The following is an 18,723-nucleotide window of genomic DNA, read 5'->3' as shown; positions in this document are numbered from 1 at the left end:
CTGCAGCACCCAAGTTTCAGCACTGTTTGATGAACATTGTTACTCAGTTGTTGTAGGAGTTGTACCCTTCCTGTTGACTTGTCGTACAGAACTTGTAAGTCGCTTTGGATAAAAGCGTCAGCTAAATAACAAAATGTAAATGTAAAATGTAAATACTGTATGTCTTTACTACTATGCACTCAAGACTGTAGCACCCAAGTTCAACACTGTTTGATGAACATTGTTACTTAGCTGAAAGAGTTGTACCCTTCCTGCTGACCTGTTGTAAATTGCTTTGGATGAAAGCATCAGCCAAATGAATAAATGTAAAATGTAAATATAAATGTAATAGCAATATGACAAAACTTGAAAATAAAAAATAAAACATGATAATACTGTTGAACTGTATCACCTGGATGATATTTTTAAGACGCGGGTTGTGTTGTTGACTTGTTGACAGTGAGAACAGAGAAATATGACATGCTTAAACATAATTATGGTTGATAATTATGAAATGTACGGCAACAGAGTGTGGTGATGTCATAGGTTAGGGCCTTCCCATGGGTGGTATTAAACAACATCCTTCATTAGCAAACAGTGAGGAATCTAACTGTCAACAACCACCTTCCAAACTGTCAAGGGATTAATTAGAATGTGAGACAGTTATTAACACATCATTTAATTATGCCTCAAAGGAGCTCATTAATACATGTTTTTTTTCTCTTCACAGAAAAACATAGCTGTTTCTGACTGATGCAATCTGATGAAATGTAACTCTTACCTATGAAGTATCATTGATAGTCTTGTAGCTAACACGCACATACAAACAACTTCCGGAAGGCAATGTCCACCCAGCTAATTTTGTCAGGTGTTTTCATGCTTCATCTAAAGCCTTAACCCAAATGGATGTAACTATTCAATAATAACAGTAATAATAATAATAATAATAATAATAATAATAATAATAATAATAATATTATTAATAATAATAATAATAATAATAATAATAATAATAATAATAATAATAATAATAATAATAATATGATACAAATAAAATAGCATGTAAAACTACAAACCTTCCAAATAAGTGTAGGCTATTTGTCATTTAGTTTTACAGGGGGGGTCCTTCTGAAGGAATTAGAGATTTTAGTCAAATTATTGTCATTGCAAGTACAATGATGAAATTAAATGAAGTTGGCATCTAACCAGAATGCAAAGGAGCAGTAAAGTGCATTGTAGTATACATTGTAGTATAACATGTATATGGATTGATTGATTGATTGATTGATTGAAAACTTTATTAACAGATTGCAGAATGGGTACAGTACACTACAGTACAGCTCAATACATACAATTGTTAAGGGGATGCAGACCAGAGAAATACTTTTGTCTAGTTTACATCAGGGTCCCCCATTTTCAATTCATCATAACATATATGACACACACGACATACAGATAGACAGTACTGCTACATCTATACATTTATGACATACCAGATTTGCAAATACAGTACTGTTTGTGATACAAAAAGAGGCCAGAAAAGAGAGTATATACATTTGACATAGAAACTGTACATTGGAGGAGGTTGGGTAGGTGGGGTGGGGTTGGGTGTGTGTGTGGGTGGGGGGGGGGGGACTGTACATTGGAGGTGGTTGGGTAGGGGGTGGGGGGGACACTGTACACTGTACAAGCAAAACTGTAGCATTTTAACATTTAGCATTTTTAGATTATATATTAGATTCGATTTAGATTATTGGATTATTAGATTATGTATATTGTAACTATATTTATTGTAGGGCAAATGCGCCCGGACCCCCCTAGAGGTTCACCCCCCATAGTCTCTGAAAATCCTGTGGGAAACACATACCCTCATCTTGCACCTTGTTGCCCATATGGCATGTCCAGAGTTAATTATATTGTTATATTGTTTACACTGCCTTTTTTTTTTTTTTTTTTTCTATTTAAATTTGTACTGCTCCACTGTACTATAATTCTATGACCTGTACCATGTATTCTACTACCTGTACCCAGGGGTGTAAAAAGTACCCAGAAATTATACTTAAGTGAAAGTATGGGTACCGTCTCAAAATCGTACTCAAGTAAAAGTCAGAGTATCTGGCTAAAAACACACTTGAGTAAAAGTAAAAAAGTTTCTACTTTTAAATGTACTAAAAAGTGAAAGTAAAAACTTTTTTTTATTGCAAGGGATAGACCAGGGGTCTCAAACTAATTCCATCGTGGGCCAAGTTTTCATTTGATATGAAATTATTCTTCTGATAGCAGGTGTTTAATCAAAGATCCCCGCTTTCTAGTCTTGCACAAGGACCAATCAGCATGGGTATGGGCGGGTTAATTTTCCATTGATGAGGATCTGATTGGCTGTTTTTAAATAAAATGCGTCCGCAGGATTAATAACGTTAACGCTAGAGAAACAAATATACTAATTAAAATGGTTGGACCTGCAAGATTTGTACTTTGTACTTTGTAGGTCTGCATTCTAAATGTAAGGAGTAAAAAGTATCTTTTAAGGAGTAAAAAGTAAGTCATTAACCCTTTCACCACCACACTACAGAAGGTTAACCTTTCACTACCACACTAGGTTAACCTTTCACTACCACAGGTTAACCTTTCACTACCACACTACAGAAGGTTAACCTTTCACTACCACACTACAGAAGGTTAACCCTTTCACTACCACACTACACATAAGGTTAACCCTTTCACTACCACACTACAGAAGGTTAACCCTTTCACTACCACACTACAGACGGTTAACCGTCTGTAGTGTGGTAATGAAAGGGTTAAAGGGGAACTCCACTATTTTGGGAAATTAGCTTATTTAACATCTTCCCTGGAGTTAGACAAGAAGATACATACCTTTTTTGTCTCTGTGCGTGCATTTTAGCTTTGGGAATAGACGCTCCGTTAGCATAGCTTAGCTTCATCACTGGAAGTGAGGCAGGACAGTAGCCTTACAGTGCCTTACAGTGTATTGCAAGGTCTGACATTGACCAAATTTGATATGCATGACCTTGGTGGGCTCTAGGTCAACTCCTGAAAAGGGGGTCAATGTCAGACCTTGCAATCAAAAGTTAGGGGGCGCACTGAAATTATGGCAAGGGTTATTAGCCCCCTAACTTTTGATTGCAAAGTCTGACATTGACCCCCTTTTCAGGAGTTGACCTAGAGCCCACCAAGGTCATGCATATCAAGTTTGGTCAATGTCAGACCTTGCAATACACTGTAAGGCACTGTAAGGCTACTGTCCTGCCTCACTTCCAGTGATGAAGCTAAGCTATGCTAACGGAGCGTCTATTCCCAAAGCTAAAATGCACGCACAGAGACAAAAAAGGTATGTATCTTCTTGTCTAACTCCAGGGAAGATGTTAAATAAGCTAATTTCCCAAAATGTTGGAGTTCCCCTTTAAGGCTTGCTGCAGTGTTTCGGCACCTCAGTCAGCTGCTCAGTGCAGCACACGGCCGGGGATGCAATCAATCAGGACCAGCAGTCTTACGTGCATTACTCCTGGTCAGTGCAGCACACATGTCAGTGGGGAAGAGAGTGAGGAGCAGGTGGTCAGCAGGGAGAAGCATCAGGGAGAGAGGGTGATCTTCCATGTAAAGTGAAAATAAAAAACCATGTGCATTCTATAATAAGAATTGACAAAGGTTGGAGATCAAGGTTTTAAACACTGCAACAGAGGGGAGAAGCTCAAGCTTTAAGGACTGTTGGAGTTCATTCCATGAGCTAAAGGGGCATCATAGCAAAATGCAGATTTACCCTGTTCCAAGCAAACTCAGAGGGACCTAAAGGACCAGCCAGTGACATGACCCTTTGCGTGGCCATTGCTATTTATTTTTTATTTTTTTTATTTACATTTAGTCATTTAGCTGGTCGCTTTTATCCAAAGCGACTTACAAGTTCTGTACGACAAGTCAGCAGGAAGGGTACAACTCTTTCAGCTGAGTAACAATGTTCATTCAACAGTGTTGAAACTTGGGTGCTGCAGTGATTGCAGCTGAGTGCATACTTAATAGTAAAGACATATTAGTATAGTAGGAAGATATATATTCTACATATATGAAACTAGAAGGTTAGTGATTTTATAGATATTTTCAGATATTGATTGAAGAAGTGTGTTTTTAGTCGATGGGGAAAGATTGGCTGGCTGTCCTAACTGTGACTACATTCTCCATTGTGATGGAACGGTTGGTCAGTGGGGAGGATATGGCTGCCAGGTGAAGCAATTCTGTTTTGCTTAGGTGCAGTTTGAGGTGGTTGGTCTTGTACGAGTTTAGCCCAAAGACTTAGTACAAGGGTTCTATTGTATTGGCTTGGGGCCTGCCTGGGATGGGGTTGTTTTTATCAGGTGTTCAAGGTCTGTAACTAAGCAAGCTGTGTGGAACATGATGACTGTGTTAAGTAAACAGATAACATTCTGTTATTTTTATTAATGAAGAGCAGACATAATACTGGCGACAAGGTGGTTGTTGTTGTACTGACTGATGGACGAGAGATTCCATGGTCGTTTGATATCCATAAGTAACTGCCCAAACCTCAAGCACAGTGACATTTCTTAGCAATACACTGCGAACACATTGCTAGATCAAATAGTTTTTTTGTAATACTGTTCATAACCACACAAGAAAGGCTGACAATGGTGATATTATGAGAGCCAAACCAAGAACGAACTTCCTGAAAAGAACAGTGCTTTATAGAGCCAGTATAATTTGGAATAATTAACTTTTTGATATCTGCAAAAAAATAACTAAATATTGTTCAAAAAGAGGCTGAAGATTGATGACATTTGTTGACAGAGTCACTTATGGGGCGACAATAACTTGGTCATGACGACAAGGTCCTCTCACTTCAGCCTTTAATCGGCGTGGTTTATTATCACATTGAGCATTAGTACATGAGACCTTCTCTCTGTGAGAGGTAGATGGGAAGAGACAGAGAGGGAGGGAACATTCCCTTAAATACCCTCTTACCTGGCGCCAGCGACAATAGCTCCGCCTATAGCGCCCTCTTGTGGAAACAGTTAGACAGTTACATGCAATCGTATACATCACATAACTTTAACACTCCCACTTACGGCTGTCTTGTATACTGTACAACTTTTCAAAAACAATCTTCAAAGAAAATAATACAGTTCAGAGCATCAAAAAGGATATGGCAGTCAATACTACATAACATGCAATATTTACACACCAAACATGACCTCTGCAAATCTTCTCAATTTCAGTTTGGAAACAGGCTTCGTCATAGCGTCTGCAACCATGTCGTCTGTCAGACAATAACCAAGTGTCATCCTTTCTTCCCTGATGACAGATCTGATGAAATGATATTTTATATCCACATGTTTACACCTCTGTCGGCACACAGGGTTTCTCGCAATTGCAATGGTTCCCTGGTTGTCTTCATAAACAGTTTTCTTATATACATAGGTATCCATTCCTTCGAGCAGTTGTTCTAGATAAATACATTCCTGTATTGTCATAGCTAGAGCCATGTATTCGGCTGCACAAGTTGACAGTGCCACTGTGGGCTGTTTCTTTGTTTTCCACGAAACCAGTGAGCTGTTTGTGTTCAAACTCACACAATACCCTGTGGTACTTCTTCTGTCTGTGGCGTCTGCCGCCGAATCTGCATCACTGTAGGCTTTAAGCCCTAAGCCCTCGCTGCTCTTTCTGAAACAAAGCTGTTTATCTGCTGTACCTTTGAGATAATGAAAAACTGCTGTAATCCAGTGCTCCTCTGTGGGATCAGCAAAATGCTGTGACAATTTACTCACTACAAAACATAGGTCAGGGCGAGTACATGTAAATGAGGCCACCTACAGCTTCTCTGTACATTTTTACATCTGTCAATTTCTAAGCATCCTCTTGGTAGTCTAGTTTTTGATCACATGGTGTTTCCCTTGTTCTACATTCTTGCATGTCAAAACGTTTCAGGATCTTTTCCACATATCTCTTCTGGGATATTTTTACACAACTGGCAGACTGTTCGAAGTCTATGCCTAGAAAATGCTTTAACCTGCCTAGGTCTTTCATTTTGAATCTGGTGGAGAGCATACTTTTCACCTGCTCTAGGTTTCTAGTGTTGTCCGCTGCGATGATCAAATCATCCACCCAAATGACAATTATCACTTTTCCTGACTCTTTTGACTCCCTTGAGTAAACACAGGGGTCTACTGGGTTCTGTAGGAAGTTATCGTCAATGAGACATGTATGAAGCATCTCGTTCCAATTTCGCCCAGACTGTTTCAGGCCGTAAATGGATTTCTCTAGCTTACACACTACTGTAGCTTCTCTCCTTTCTTCTCGTAACCTTCAGGTTGTTCCATGTATATCTCCATATCTATGGGTGCGTGCCTGAAGAAGTCCACTATTATCCCTGTACCCAAAAAAATCCAAGCCTGCTTGCCTCAACGACTACCGCCCTGTAGCTCTCACCTCCATAGCCATGAAGTGCTTTGAGAAGCTAGTAAAGGGCTACATCTGCTCCTCCCTCCCCATCAACATGGACCCCCTGCAATTTGCATACCGCCCCAACAGGTCCACAGAGGACGCCATAGCCCATGTGCTGCACACAGCAGCATCACACCTGGACAAGAGGAAGGGGAACTATGTGAGAATGCTATTCATCGACTACAGCTCGGCATTCAATACCATAGTCCCCTCCAAACTCATAGCCAAGCTCAGGGACCTGGGCTTGAACTATGACCTCTGCCAGTGGGTCTTGGACTTCCTGACGGGCAGACCCCAGGTGGTGAGAGCAGGCAACTGCACCTCCTCATCCATCACCCTCAACATAGGGGCCCCCCAGGGCTGTGTTCTGAGTCCCCTCCTCTACTCCCTGTACACACACGACTGTGTGGCTCAGCGGAGTAGCAACACAATCATCAAATTTGCTGACGACACAGTGGTGGTGGGCCTGATCTCTGCCAACGACGAGAGGGCCTACCTGGAAGAGGTCAAGGTCCTGGCGGGATAGTGCCAGGAAAACAGCCTCTCCCTGAACGTCAGCAAAACAAAGGAGATGATTGTGGACTTCAGGAGGTCGGGGGTCAAGGACTACAGCCCCCTCAGCATCGACGGGGCACCGGTTGAGAGAGTCAACAGCTTTAAGTACCTCGGAGCCTACATATCCGAGGACTTGACATGGACCACACACATTGACAGTGTTGTGAAGAAGGCACGACAACGCCTCTACTTCCTCAGTCGCCTAAGGAAGTTCCAAGTCAGTCAGAAGATCCTTAAGAACTTCTACTCATGTACAATAGAGAGCATCCTGACTGGCAACATCACCTCCTGGTTTGGGAATAGCACTGCACAAGACCGAAGCAGACTACAAAGAGTGACACGTTCAGCCAAACGCACAATTGGAGGGGGGCTCCCCACCTTTTACATTTAACATTTACAACAAGCGGTGCAGGGGCAAGGCTAAGAGAATCATTAAAGACTCCAGTCACCCGAACAACTGCCTCTTTGAACTGCTGCGGTCAGGCAAGCGATACCGGAGTCTCAAGGCGAGCACAGAAAGACTCAGAAGAAGCTTCTATCCCCAGGCCATCAGGCTGCTCAACGAACAATGAACACTACACAACAACAACCATCAAACGCACATAGCACACACATCCACACGCACACACTCACTTTAAACAAACACACTGTAGCACCCACTCCCCACACTTTATAGCACACACTCACTTTAAACAAACACACTGTAGCACCCACTCCCCACACTTTATATTTATTGATGAAGGATTGCACTACAACTCGTACACCTTACTGTAAATTGTACCTAAATTGTACCTCATCCCATTTCTGCTTTGCACTATATAGTATTGTACATTAGTACACTGCATAGTATTGTATATTATATGGTAACTCAGTTACGTCTATTCTGCATTGAACATTGTACATATGTCTATACTGAACACTGTGACCTAATTTTCTACTTTCTACTACTAATTTACATGCTATACTATGTTATTTGATACTATCTTGTCTAGCACAGTCTCTGGAGCGTAACAGTAAGAAGCATTTTGTATGAAAGTATTCTGTACTTCTGTATGACAACTATTAAAGAAACTTGAAACTTGAAGTGTGATAGTGAAAGGCTAACCTTCTGTAGTGTTGTAGTAAAATGGTTAACCTTCTGTAGTGTGGTAGTGAAAGGTTAACCTTCTGTAGTGTGGTAGTGAAAGGTTAACCTTCTGTAGTGTTGTAGTGAAAGGGTTAACGGGGCAGTGGAAAACGGTTATGGCTTCATTTGGACGGAGTTCTCAAGTGAAAAGGACAGTTCATGGGAGGAGTTACATTTATTTTTATTTTGAATGACAGCAGTTATGTAATGTGACAAGTTTCACCATCCCAGGGGATGCAGAAGGTGATGTAAACCACTCTGGTGGCGATGTTAAAGACAGCAGGATGGGCTGCAGCAGTTCACTTCAAACAAGCAACACCTATCAAGTAACTATCAAGTCTCACATTTTAACATGAAGATGTAGCCTGAGACTTATCTACTGCACGCATTTATCTGCTATATTGTACTATGATTGTATTGACCATTCTCTGTTGTTTTTCAGAACCTGTCTCCAACTCTTAACAGCTAAGCTCATATGGAAAACCGATCTGTCGCTGTCAGCTTTGAGTTGAGCCTCGACCCGTTCTTCATCCCGCCTGGTGGAAAGTATCCCATATTTCTGCTTGGAATTTGTATTTATTTCTTTGTCGTATTCTGCAACCTGACATTGCTGGCTTTAATCATCTCCCAGAGAAATCTCCACAAGCCCATGTATTTCATCCTCTTTAGCCTCCCTCTGAACGACCTAATAGGCATTACCGCAATGCTCCCGAAAGTGCTTTCTGACATCCTGACTGAGACGAGCAACGTTTATTATCCTCTTTGTGTTTTACAAGGGTTCTTGCTCCACATGTACGGCGGCGGAGTTCTGTTCATTCTGGCGGCGATGGCCTTTGACCGTTATGTCGCCATCTGTATGCCGCTGCGTTACCATTCAGTCATGATGCCCAAGAATGTCACCTCCATTATCTCTCTGGTTTGGGGCCTCGATTTTGTCTTAATTGTGTCACTGTTCTCTTTGCAGAAGAGGCTTCCCAGGTGTAGATCTAACATCATGAATGTCTTTTGTGACAATCCGTCTCTTCTGAAGCTCACATGTGGCAACGCCACGCTGAATAACATCATAGGCTTATGTAACACAGCTGTCATACAAATACTAAGTTTGTCCGTGCAGGCGTTCTCCTACATTAAGATTCTCATCACCTGCTTGGCCACGAGGAAGTCTGAGGCAAAGAACAAAGCTATTAACACGTGTGTTGCGCAGCTGGTCATATTCCTCATATTTCAGATCGTGGGGACTTTCACAATCCTGTCACACAGGTTCAAAAATGTCTCGTCTGACTTACAGAAGATAATGGGCATGCTGATATTCCTTCTACCGCCGCTTCTGAATCCGATCGTATATGGGCTGAATTCAAGTGAAATACGAAGCACTCTCTGGAGAGTCTTCAAAACAAAAGTGTCATTCTAAATGTTTGCCGTCGTACTCGCATCAAATAATGGATCCTTGGTTTTGATTATAGGAGAACCACTTCTTTTACCATAAAGAACTATCACCACACTGTAGGCTGTAAGCCATCGTCTCAGAATAAAATGCAAGATCCGTGTTGGACTTGAGACTGGTTTCACATTTTGTTACTCAATCTCGGCTCTGAATTTGATCTCAAGACCAGTCGAGTAAACAAATGAGGTGACATCATTATTACCCTGCTGCCTGTCATCAGGATTGGATCCCCTGTCATACAATTTGTGACATATGGGATATATTTTAGTTAGTTTGTGGTTAATGGTTGGTTAGTAGGTGTACACACACACACACAGACACACACGCGCACGCACACACACACACACACACACACACACACACACACACACACACACACACACACACACACACACACACACACACACACACACACACACACACACACACACACACACACACTTTGTAGCCAATCTAATTATATTGTGCTAAAATGGGTTACGTTACATTTTTTGTATAGCCAATTAACAGAGAAATTGTACATTTTGAGCCCAAATCTTTATGGCAGACCAACAACACTACAGTCATGGTCTTCTTGACTCAAACCTGATGAATTCTGTTTTTGTCTCTGTCTCACTTTAGGTGATCTCAACTACAACACTGACAGAATTATTCTTATTCTTATTGACAGAAAAAACAGTCAATAAGTCAATCATATTTAATTTTTAAATGCTTGCTTAATTCACTTAACCACTGTAAGATTTTTTTTGTCTGTTGCAATGAATTAATGAATCACTAAAGAACTACAATTTGAGCTTAAATGTTTCAGAATTCACACTTTCCTCTGGTCTAAGATGGTATAAATATTTGTAAAAATGTAAAAACTAAAACTCAAGTATAAAGTCTGAATGCATTGGGAAGGTTCATACTGTAGGTACATTTTCTGTTTCAGAACTGAGATCACTAATGGCGGCTGGGTGGCGCAGCGGTCTAAGCGCTCGTCACCCACGTGAGAGACACCGGTATCGAAACCGGCTGTCACCAATTGGCAGAGTCAGCGGGAGGGAAGTCGATGGGTGGTAATCTGGTCGTTGTAAACAGCGACTCCTACAGGTCGGTCAGGGCGCCTGCACAGCAAGGACAGGAGATGGCGAGGGTAGTGTGAGCCTCCCACACGTTACACCTCGCCAATGAGAGTCCACGCTGGCAGGTGAAAAGATGTGGCTGGCTGACTCCACATGTATCGGAGGGGACATGCGATAGATTCTTCAACACTCCCTGTGACCGACCAGTGGGGGGCACATGCGAGCAACGATCAAGACAGGGGAGGGGGGAATTGGCACGACTAAATTGGGATGGGAGAAAAACAGAAAAAGAAGGAGAAAAAGTGGATAAAAAAAAAACTGAGATCACTACTATAGAATAAAGCTCATTTGGATATAAAAATTGAAAACATGTCCTAAAGGTCCACACAATCTTGCATTCGTTGTCAATGGACCAGCTCCAGACTTTATACTTGATGACATCGACTTTGATTCTTACTTTGAGTGGAGTTCCCCTTTAATGAGCTGATCATTCAAATTACCTGTTTCTGCTCATCTTGTTTGCTCCCTCTCTCTCTCTCTCTCCTTCCCATGCATGTATACACAGGGTGTGTGTGCACACAGTACACACATTCACTACATAATGCATGATTATCCCTTACCCTGAATCATATAGTAAACAAAACCAATTGTATGATGTCCGAGGAATACAGCATCTATGTTGTACATTCGTGTGGATATTGTGGTGTATTTCATATGTGCAGCCAATAATTCAAAACACTCATGTGTGATTACACTGGACTGAGGAATGCTTTTTCTTGTTTTGATTTTCCCTGTAGCACTTAGAGATTTGGTTCCAAATGTAAAGTGCACTACAAATTAAATGTATTATTAATATTATTATTATTATTATTATTATTATTATTATTATTATTATTATTATTATTATTATTATTATTATTATTATTATTATTATTATTATTATTATTATTATTATTATTATTATTATTATTATTATTATTATTATTATTATTATTATTATTATTATTATTATTATTATTATTATTATTATTATTATTATTATTATTATTATTATTATTATTATTATTATTATTATTATTATTATTATTATTGTTGTTGTTGTTATTATTATTATTATTACGTGGCCAGATTGTGGTCACTCACTCACTCATATATGGACGTTTTGTGAGGGACGTTTTGTCACGTAGATACAAGCCTACACGTAGGTGCACCCAGGGCCAGACATTAACATCCACCACCTGCGGGTAGAATTCGCCAATGCCGCGTTCGCAGTCGAAAACTACCTATACAGGACTCGACTCCCCTGCCTCTCCGCTTGGACCCCCGGAGGTATTTTCTTTATCATTTTTGGCACGCGATTCAGCATTTTCTCTCCATATCTCTGTGACACGTGTGAGTTGCAAAGCCGCCATGGGTGCTCTGTAACTGGACGTGAGCGGCTTTCTTTGATCCCAGGCAGCGGAGAAAATCAACCTGGAAAGAGGTGTGGCACTGCCAGAACCCGTTCTCCACAGAGGCCCTGTGGCCTGTGTCTCTCCCTGACACCCACACACACACACACACACACACACACACACACACACACACACACACACACACACACACACACACACACACACACACACACACACACACACACACACACACACACACACACACACACACACACACACACACACACACACACACACACACACACACACACACACACACACACACACACACACACACACACACACACACACACACACAGTTTTTGATTTGATCAGATTTTTATTTGGAAATTACAAACACATCATAAAAATAAATTATGATCATGACCAATTTGTATTCCTGAAGATATCACCTAAAAGCATTAATTAAAACACTTATTTCCAAGGTGGTCCTCGATGGAAGACATAAAAACATAAAAGCATAAAAACATAAAAACACAGCACATAAGCCTACTAGGAAGAACTAGAGGTTCAGTACCCCCTGTCTACTCTAGCGCTGGAATCAGATTTTCTGCCCTATGGCTACTGAGCCATTTGCTCTTCCCATAATTGAGCCTTTACCTTTGTTAAAAAATGCTTTTGGTTTGACTTTGCTTGGTAGGCAAAGGTAGTTCATTCCAAAGTACAAAACCATACCTGTGTGTGTATTATTTATTGCCTTAAATAATGGCTACTTCCTTAAATAAAATGTTATGTCCATGTTACAATCTCTAGTTGCCTTTATTTATTACTTTTTGTGGGGCAGAGGATGGTGAAAATGCTGAGTGGCTGGCTAGTGAAAACCACCACAGTGTCTAGTGGGTCATGGGTCTGGAGGGGTTTTTAGCTTTTGTACTTTAAATCCCCACTCAGAGGGGAAAACATTTTACATTTGGTAGGATTAATTAATTTCTCCTCACTGTCCCCCTCACTGAGAAGTTCTCAAGGTTTTGATGACTGTGGGACAACCTCTTAACCTCTTAACATGCACCGGGTCTTATACAACTAGTTTCGCACTCGCAGCACTTTGGCCTAGTTTTTAAGGCGATCCAATGCTTTTATGCCAATGAACTAATACATTGCTTGAAAGCTAAGATTGTCACTGTTCAATTGACACCCTACTCAATGTATAGGTGCTCGCAATCTCCTGGAATAAGACAAAACAACCAACGAGCGTCATTCTGAAAAAGTGACCACCTCCTGTTTCTGGTAATCGGTCCAATCACGTCTGACCGGTGAAAATGATTGGCCACTTTTGTAGCCAATGAAATTCTGCAAACGGCGATATATGACTCGAAAGCCATGTATTTCAAATGCTTCGTTCTGAGATTATTCTTCATATTTATTTCGTTAGTTTGGGGCTCGAAGGGGGAGGGGCCTGTGCTTTGTTTGTCAATGGGATGCGTTAATGCTTCATACTCTGTTTCAGTAATATTGAGAGTGAATCTTATAGAATCTGAGGATAGCTCTATGTGTAACCTTTCATTAGAGCCCAAGATTTTGACTGTACATTGAAGCGTTCAAGAGTTATAGCATAGGGCGGGATCCACAAATAATGGATTGCACGGTGCTAATTGTACCCTTACTTACAATTCATTATGAATTGAAAATGGGGGACCGTGATGTAAACAAGACGAAAGTCTTTCTCTGGTCTGCATCTCCTTAACAATTGTTTGTATTGAGCCGTACTGTATTGTACCCATTCTGCAATCTGTTAATACAATTTTCAATCAATCAATCACCTGCGCCGGCTCAATACACACAATTGTTAAGGGGATGCAGACCAGAGAAAGACTTTCGTCTTGTTTACATCAGGGTCCCCCATTTTCAATTCATAATGAATTGTAAGTAAGGGTGCAATTAGTACCGTGCAATCCATTCTTTGTGGATCCCGCCCATAGGGTCTCCAAATGGCCATTTGGAGACTCCAAGTGGCCATTTTGGAAAAACACTAGCTAACCAACCTACAACATCACACAGTATTTAGCTTTTAATTAAGAAGGTAAAGTTTGCATTTAACTGAAGACCAATTTCAGATTCAGATTCAGATTATTTTATTGCCACAGTTTATATATTTTTTTAAATGTACATACATTCAGAAAAACGTGAGATGCTTGTTTTTCCCGGCTCCTCAACCATAGATTCAAGATTCAAGATTCAAGAGGTCTATTTGTCACATACATACCAGGGCATACAGTGAAATGCGGGTGGCCATGCCTGCTTTGATTGTGCAATAATACAATAGTAAATCAAATAAGTAGAAGATAATAAAATAGACATAAAATAGACATGATGAAATAGACATGTTAAAGTCCTGAGATAAATGCAATACAATAGTAGTTTTGTAAACATAGTACACAACATATATTTTATCTATACAAACTATAACTATAATATATATAGTAAATATGGGCGGCTGGGTGGCGCAGCGGAGATTGCGCTCGTCACCAATGCAAGAGACTCCGGTCTCGAATCCGGGTGTCAGCATTGCCTTCGGCTTGGACCGGCCGTCATACTGGCTCAATTGGCAGAGCCAGCGGGTGGAAATCGATGGGTGGTAATTTGGACGTTGTGGACAGCGACTCCTACAGGTCGGTTGGGGGACGCCTGCACAGCAGAGTGTGAGCCTCCCATGCGTTACACCTTGCCAATGAGAGTCCGCGCTGGCAGGTGAAAAGATGTGTCAGGCTGCCTCCTCGTGTACCGGAGGGGACACGTGATGCAAGGCTTCTATCCTCCCTACAACCGACCAGTGGGGGGCATAGTCGAGCAAAGTTCAAGACAGGGGAGGGGAGAATTGGAAAACACGAAATTGGGATGGGAGAAAAATAGAAAATAAGGAGAAAAAGTGGTTTAAAAAAATATATAGTAAATATGAATTGTATATATATATATAGCATTATTGTACATGCTAACATACAGAGTTATATGGGTAGACTATAGTTTGAGGTACGTAGTTATGATTACAGTGTAAGGCAGTTGTAGACAGTGAAGGCAGAATGCAGGTATACATTTTGTATAGGCAGCAGAGTTCGCACAGTATGGGTAACAGTATGGGAAACAGAGCTTAGAGTATAGGCATTGGGGTTCAGAGTTTACATGGGTGTAGGGGTTGTCATTGGGATACAGAGTTCAGAGAGATGACAGCTGAGGGAAAGAAGCTGTTACTGAGCCTGAATGGAGATTCCTATAGCACCTCCCAGAGGGAAGGAGGGCAAACAGTCCATGATTCAATCAATCAATCAATCAATCAGATTTATTTATATAGCACATTTAACATGACACATGTCAACCAAAGTGCTGTACAGAGGGTAGATACACATAGATACATCTAGACAAAATATAGACAACAATCACATCTACATTTTACGGGAGGGCACACAGGCAAACACACAGGAAAACAGGGCATGAGTCAGTGAACATCGGGAAAAGCTAATAGCTAGAAGTGGGTTTTGAGTCTAGATTTGAAGGCATCTATTGAGGGGGCAAGCGTAATGGAGGTGGGGATGCTGTTCCACAGTTCAGGGGCTGCGACAGCAAAGGCACGGCCCCCCCCTGAGCTTAAGGTTAGACCTCCGGACTGTCAGGAGCCTCTGATCGGCTGACCTGAGGGACCTGGTGTTGGGATAGGGGGATAGGAGGTCTGAGATGTAGGAGGGGGGGCTGACCATTAAGGGCTTTAAAAACGAATAGACAACAATCTGAAATACAAATACGTAGCACAAGACAACAGCAGTACTCTCAAGGTTCAAACCAAGTCACCTATTAGCTATGCGATTAAGAGTTAACGCAAAATTTGCAGATATAACTACCATTAAAGCACAACAAGGACTTGTTACAGAACCTAAAGAAATAAACGCAACATTCAAAGAATTCTACTCCAACTTGTACAAATCAGAAACGACCTTCGATCAAAACAAAATGGACACATATCTTAATCAAATTAACCTCCCTAAACTTTCAGAGGATGACGCTAAACAGTTAGAAACACAGATCACACTAGATGACTACGACTATGCGTGCACCTCATGGTACCAAAGCACCTCAAAGGCGCTTAAAACAAAATTACAAACATCACAAAACAAACTGGTCAGACTACTACTTGACCTGAACCCCAGAACCCACCTCACCCCTGCCCACTTTGACAACCTAGGATGGCTTAGAGTAGACGACAGAGTACAGCAGGGATCGGCAATAGGCGGCCCGCGGGCCGAAATGGGCCCGCCAGCAATAATTTCTGGCCCGTCAGGTTATTTTGAGAATATGATGTTTATTTTACGCGCAGGAAATATTCACTCGTTGTGACGCCAGAGTGTCTTTTGAAGCTGTATCTATCTATTCATCATATCTATGGCTGTCACTATAGCCAATTGAAATGCTAGAAATGGTCACATGGACTGGGAGAACCAATGGAATTTCACTTTCACTTCCGCGTTTGGGATGCCGGCGAGCGAACGTTTGCAAAAACAAAACAAACGTCTTTGAATAACTTCTTTGCAATGCAACGGGGAAATATGATGAGCCAGAAGAGGAGCTTACGACCTATAAAGCTTATTTTAATAAACAGGTGTCATTCTTAAAATACGGGTTTATCGCAACAGGTAACTCTTGCAATAAGCAACCGGTGACTCTCGCTTGTTGACATGGCAACACGAGCAAGCAACTGTGTTCAAGTTGGGTGGGCATTCAACGCGAGTGGACATTTAACATGTTATTAACATGGATTTTGGAGGACCGAAGCAGAAACAATATCAAGTCCAGGGCAGGGCCGCCTGCATTATGCCGGTGAGTGTTGTGTTTTAATAATAATAATAATACATTCAATGTATAATACACCCGCTGTGGTGCTTAAAATCAAATGCACCCTACTGATCTCGATTTATAATGCGAGCACCTGCATTAAAATCAAATTACTGATCTGTTCATGTGTAATGCACTGTCTGAGAGGCACTTTATAATAGAAAAAAGACAGTGCAAACATGTATATGTCGTTTTTTTTTTACAGTTAAAAAATGTTCACTTATCATTGGCCCGCCACACAATGGCTTGGGGAAAATTTGGCCCGTGGGCAAATCTAATTGGCGACCCCTGGAGTACAGCAACTTGCAATGGGCCTGGTCTACAAGATACACTATACGACCGGGGTACCCATGTACATGTCAAAATACTTCCCAAAGGTCAGTGAATACCACAACCACTACACCAGAGGAAGCTCAACAAATCATGTAAAACCCAGATTCGGCTCAAACAAGGGACTAAACACGTTTCGCAATTATGCCACAACAATGTGGAACGCCCTACCCAAAGCTGTAAAGAAATGTGAATCACTACCCACATTCAAAACCGCTCTTAAAGAGCACCTACGGGAGGCTGCAATTCGAAACTGGCCACCGTAAATGCCCAAAACCCCCACCACCTCCAAATAGACAGTCTCCTCCCCACCGCATGTATATATTCCCTCCCCGCCGTATGTATATTTCTCTCCCACCCACCCACCCCCTCCTAATGTACAGTCCCCTCCCCATCATATATACTCTGTCAGGATCTAGGGGTAACAGTACTGTATATTTGAATACCGTTTATGTCACAAATGTATCAGTACTAAATACCTATATGTCCCTATGCCATAAATGTCATAAATGTCTATATGAATTGAAAATGGGGGACCCTGATGGAAACAAGACAAACGTCTTTCTCAGGTCTGCATCCCCTTAACAATTGTATGTATTGAGCCGTACTGTATTGTACCCATTCTGCAATCTGTTAAATAAAGTTTTCATTCATTCATTCATTCATGAACTTAGGGAGGCCATATCTGAAATGCAAAGTGGTAGGGCTCCTGGAAGAGACGGTATCCCACCAGAAATGTACCTCTCTTGTTGGGACATAATTGGACCCTTATTACTAAATATGATTTTATACTCAGTCAATGAGGGGAACTTCCATAAACACGACAATATTGCACTCATAACAGTCCTCCTTAAAAAAGACAAAGACCCCACCGAGTGCGGTAGTTATAGACCCTTAAGCCTCCTCGGAACCGATATCAAACTGTACTCTAAGGTATTAGCCATCAGACTACAAAAGCACATGACGTCTTTAATTCATCCGGACCAAACTGGCTTCATAAGAGGCCGCTTGATCACTGATAACATAAGATGATTACTACACGTACTAGATGCTAACAAGGACGACACCACACCTAAGGCGATGCTGTCCCTGGATGCAATGAAAGCTTTTGACAGGTTGGAATGGTCGTATCTATGGGCAGTATTAGAAAGGATGGGGTTAGGAAAAGGATTCATTGATATGATTAAAGTATTATACAAAGACCCATCGGCCATGATTACAACAGGTACAATCACCTCCGAAATCTTTCCGGTATCACGTTCTTCCAGACAGGGTTGCCCTCTTAGTCCCGGACTATTCGATCTATCATTAGAGCCTTTAGCACAATATATAAGACAATCCCAATCCATAGAACCAATCGTAATCAAGGGCACACAACATAAAATTTGTTTATATGCGGACGACGTAATACTGTTCATGCAAAACCCCAACACCGCATTGCCTCATCTTCTCAAGCTGATTGAGGACTTTGGAGATTTATCG

At 41.3% G+C, this 18,723-nt stretch overlaps 1 protein-coding gene across 1 annotated transcript; it reads left to right on the top strand.

Annotated features, from left to right (window-relative positions):
* Positions 1–8,606: 8,606 nt before the first annotated feature.
* Positions 8,607–9,542, top strand: LOC311225351 (olfactory receptor 52B2-like; the record flags this gene model as incomplete). The annotated part of the gene is made up of 1 exon (XM_084310600.1): positions 8,607–9,542. One exon carries the CDS (start codon positions 8,607–8,609, stop codon positions 9,540–9,542), a length of 936 nt encoding a protein of 311 aa, XP_084166726.1.
* Between the last annotated feature and the right edge of the window lie 9,181 nt (positions 9,543–18,723).

The sequence above is a fragment of the Notolepis coatsorum genome (genome assembly GCF_963971535.1).
Source record: "Notolepis coatsorum genome assembly, chromosome: 1".
Taxonomy (NCBI): Eukaryota; Metazoa; Chordata; class Actinopteri; order Aulopiformes; family Paralepididae; genus Notolepis; species Notolepis coatsorum.
This window is presented reverse-complemented; position numbering and strand designations above follow the sequence as displayed.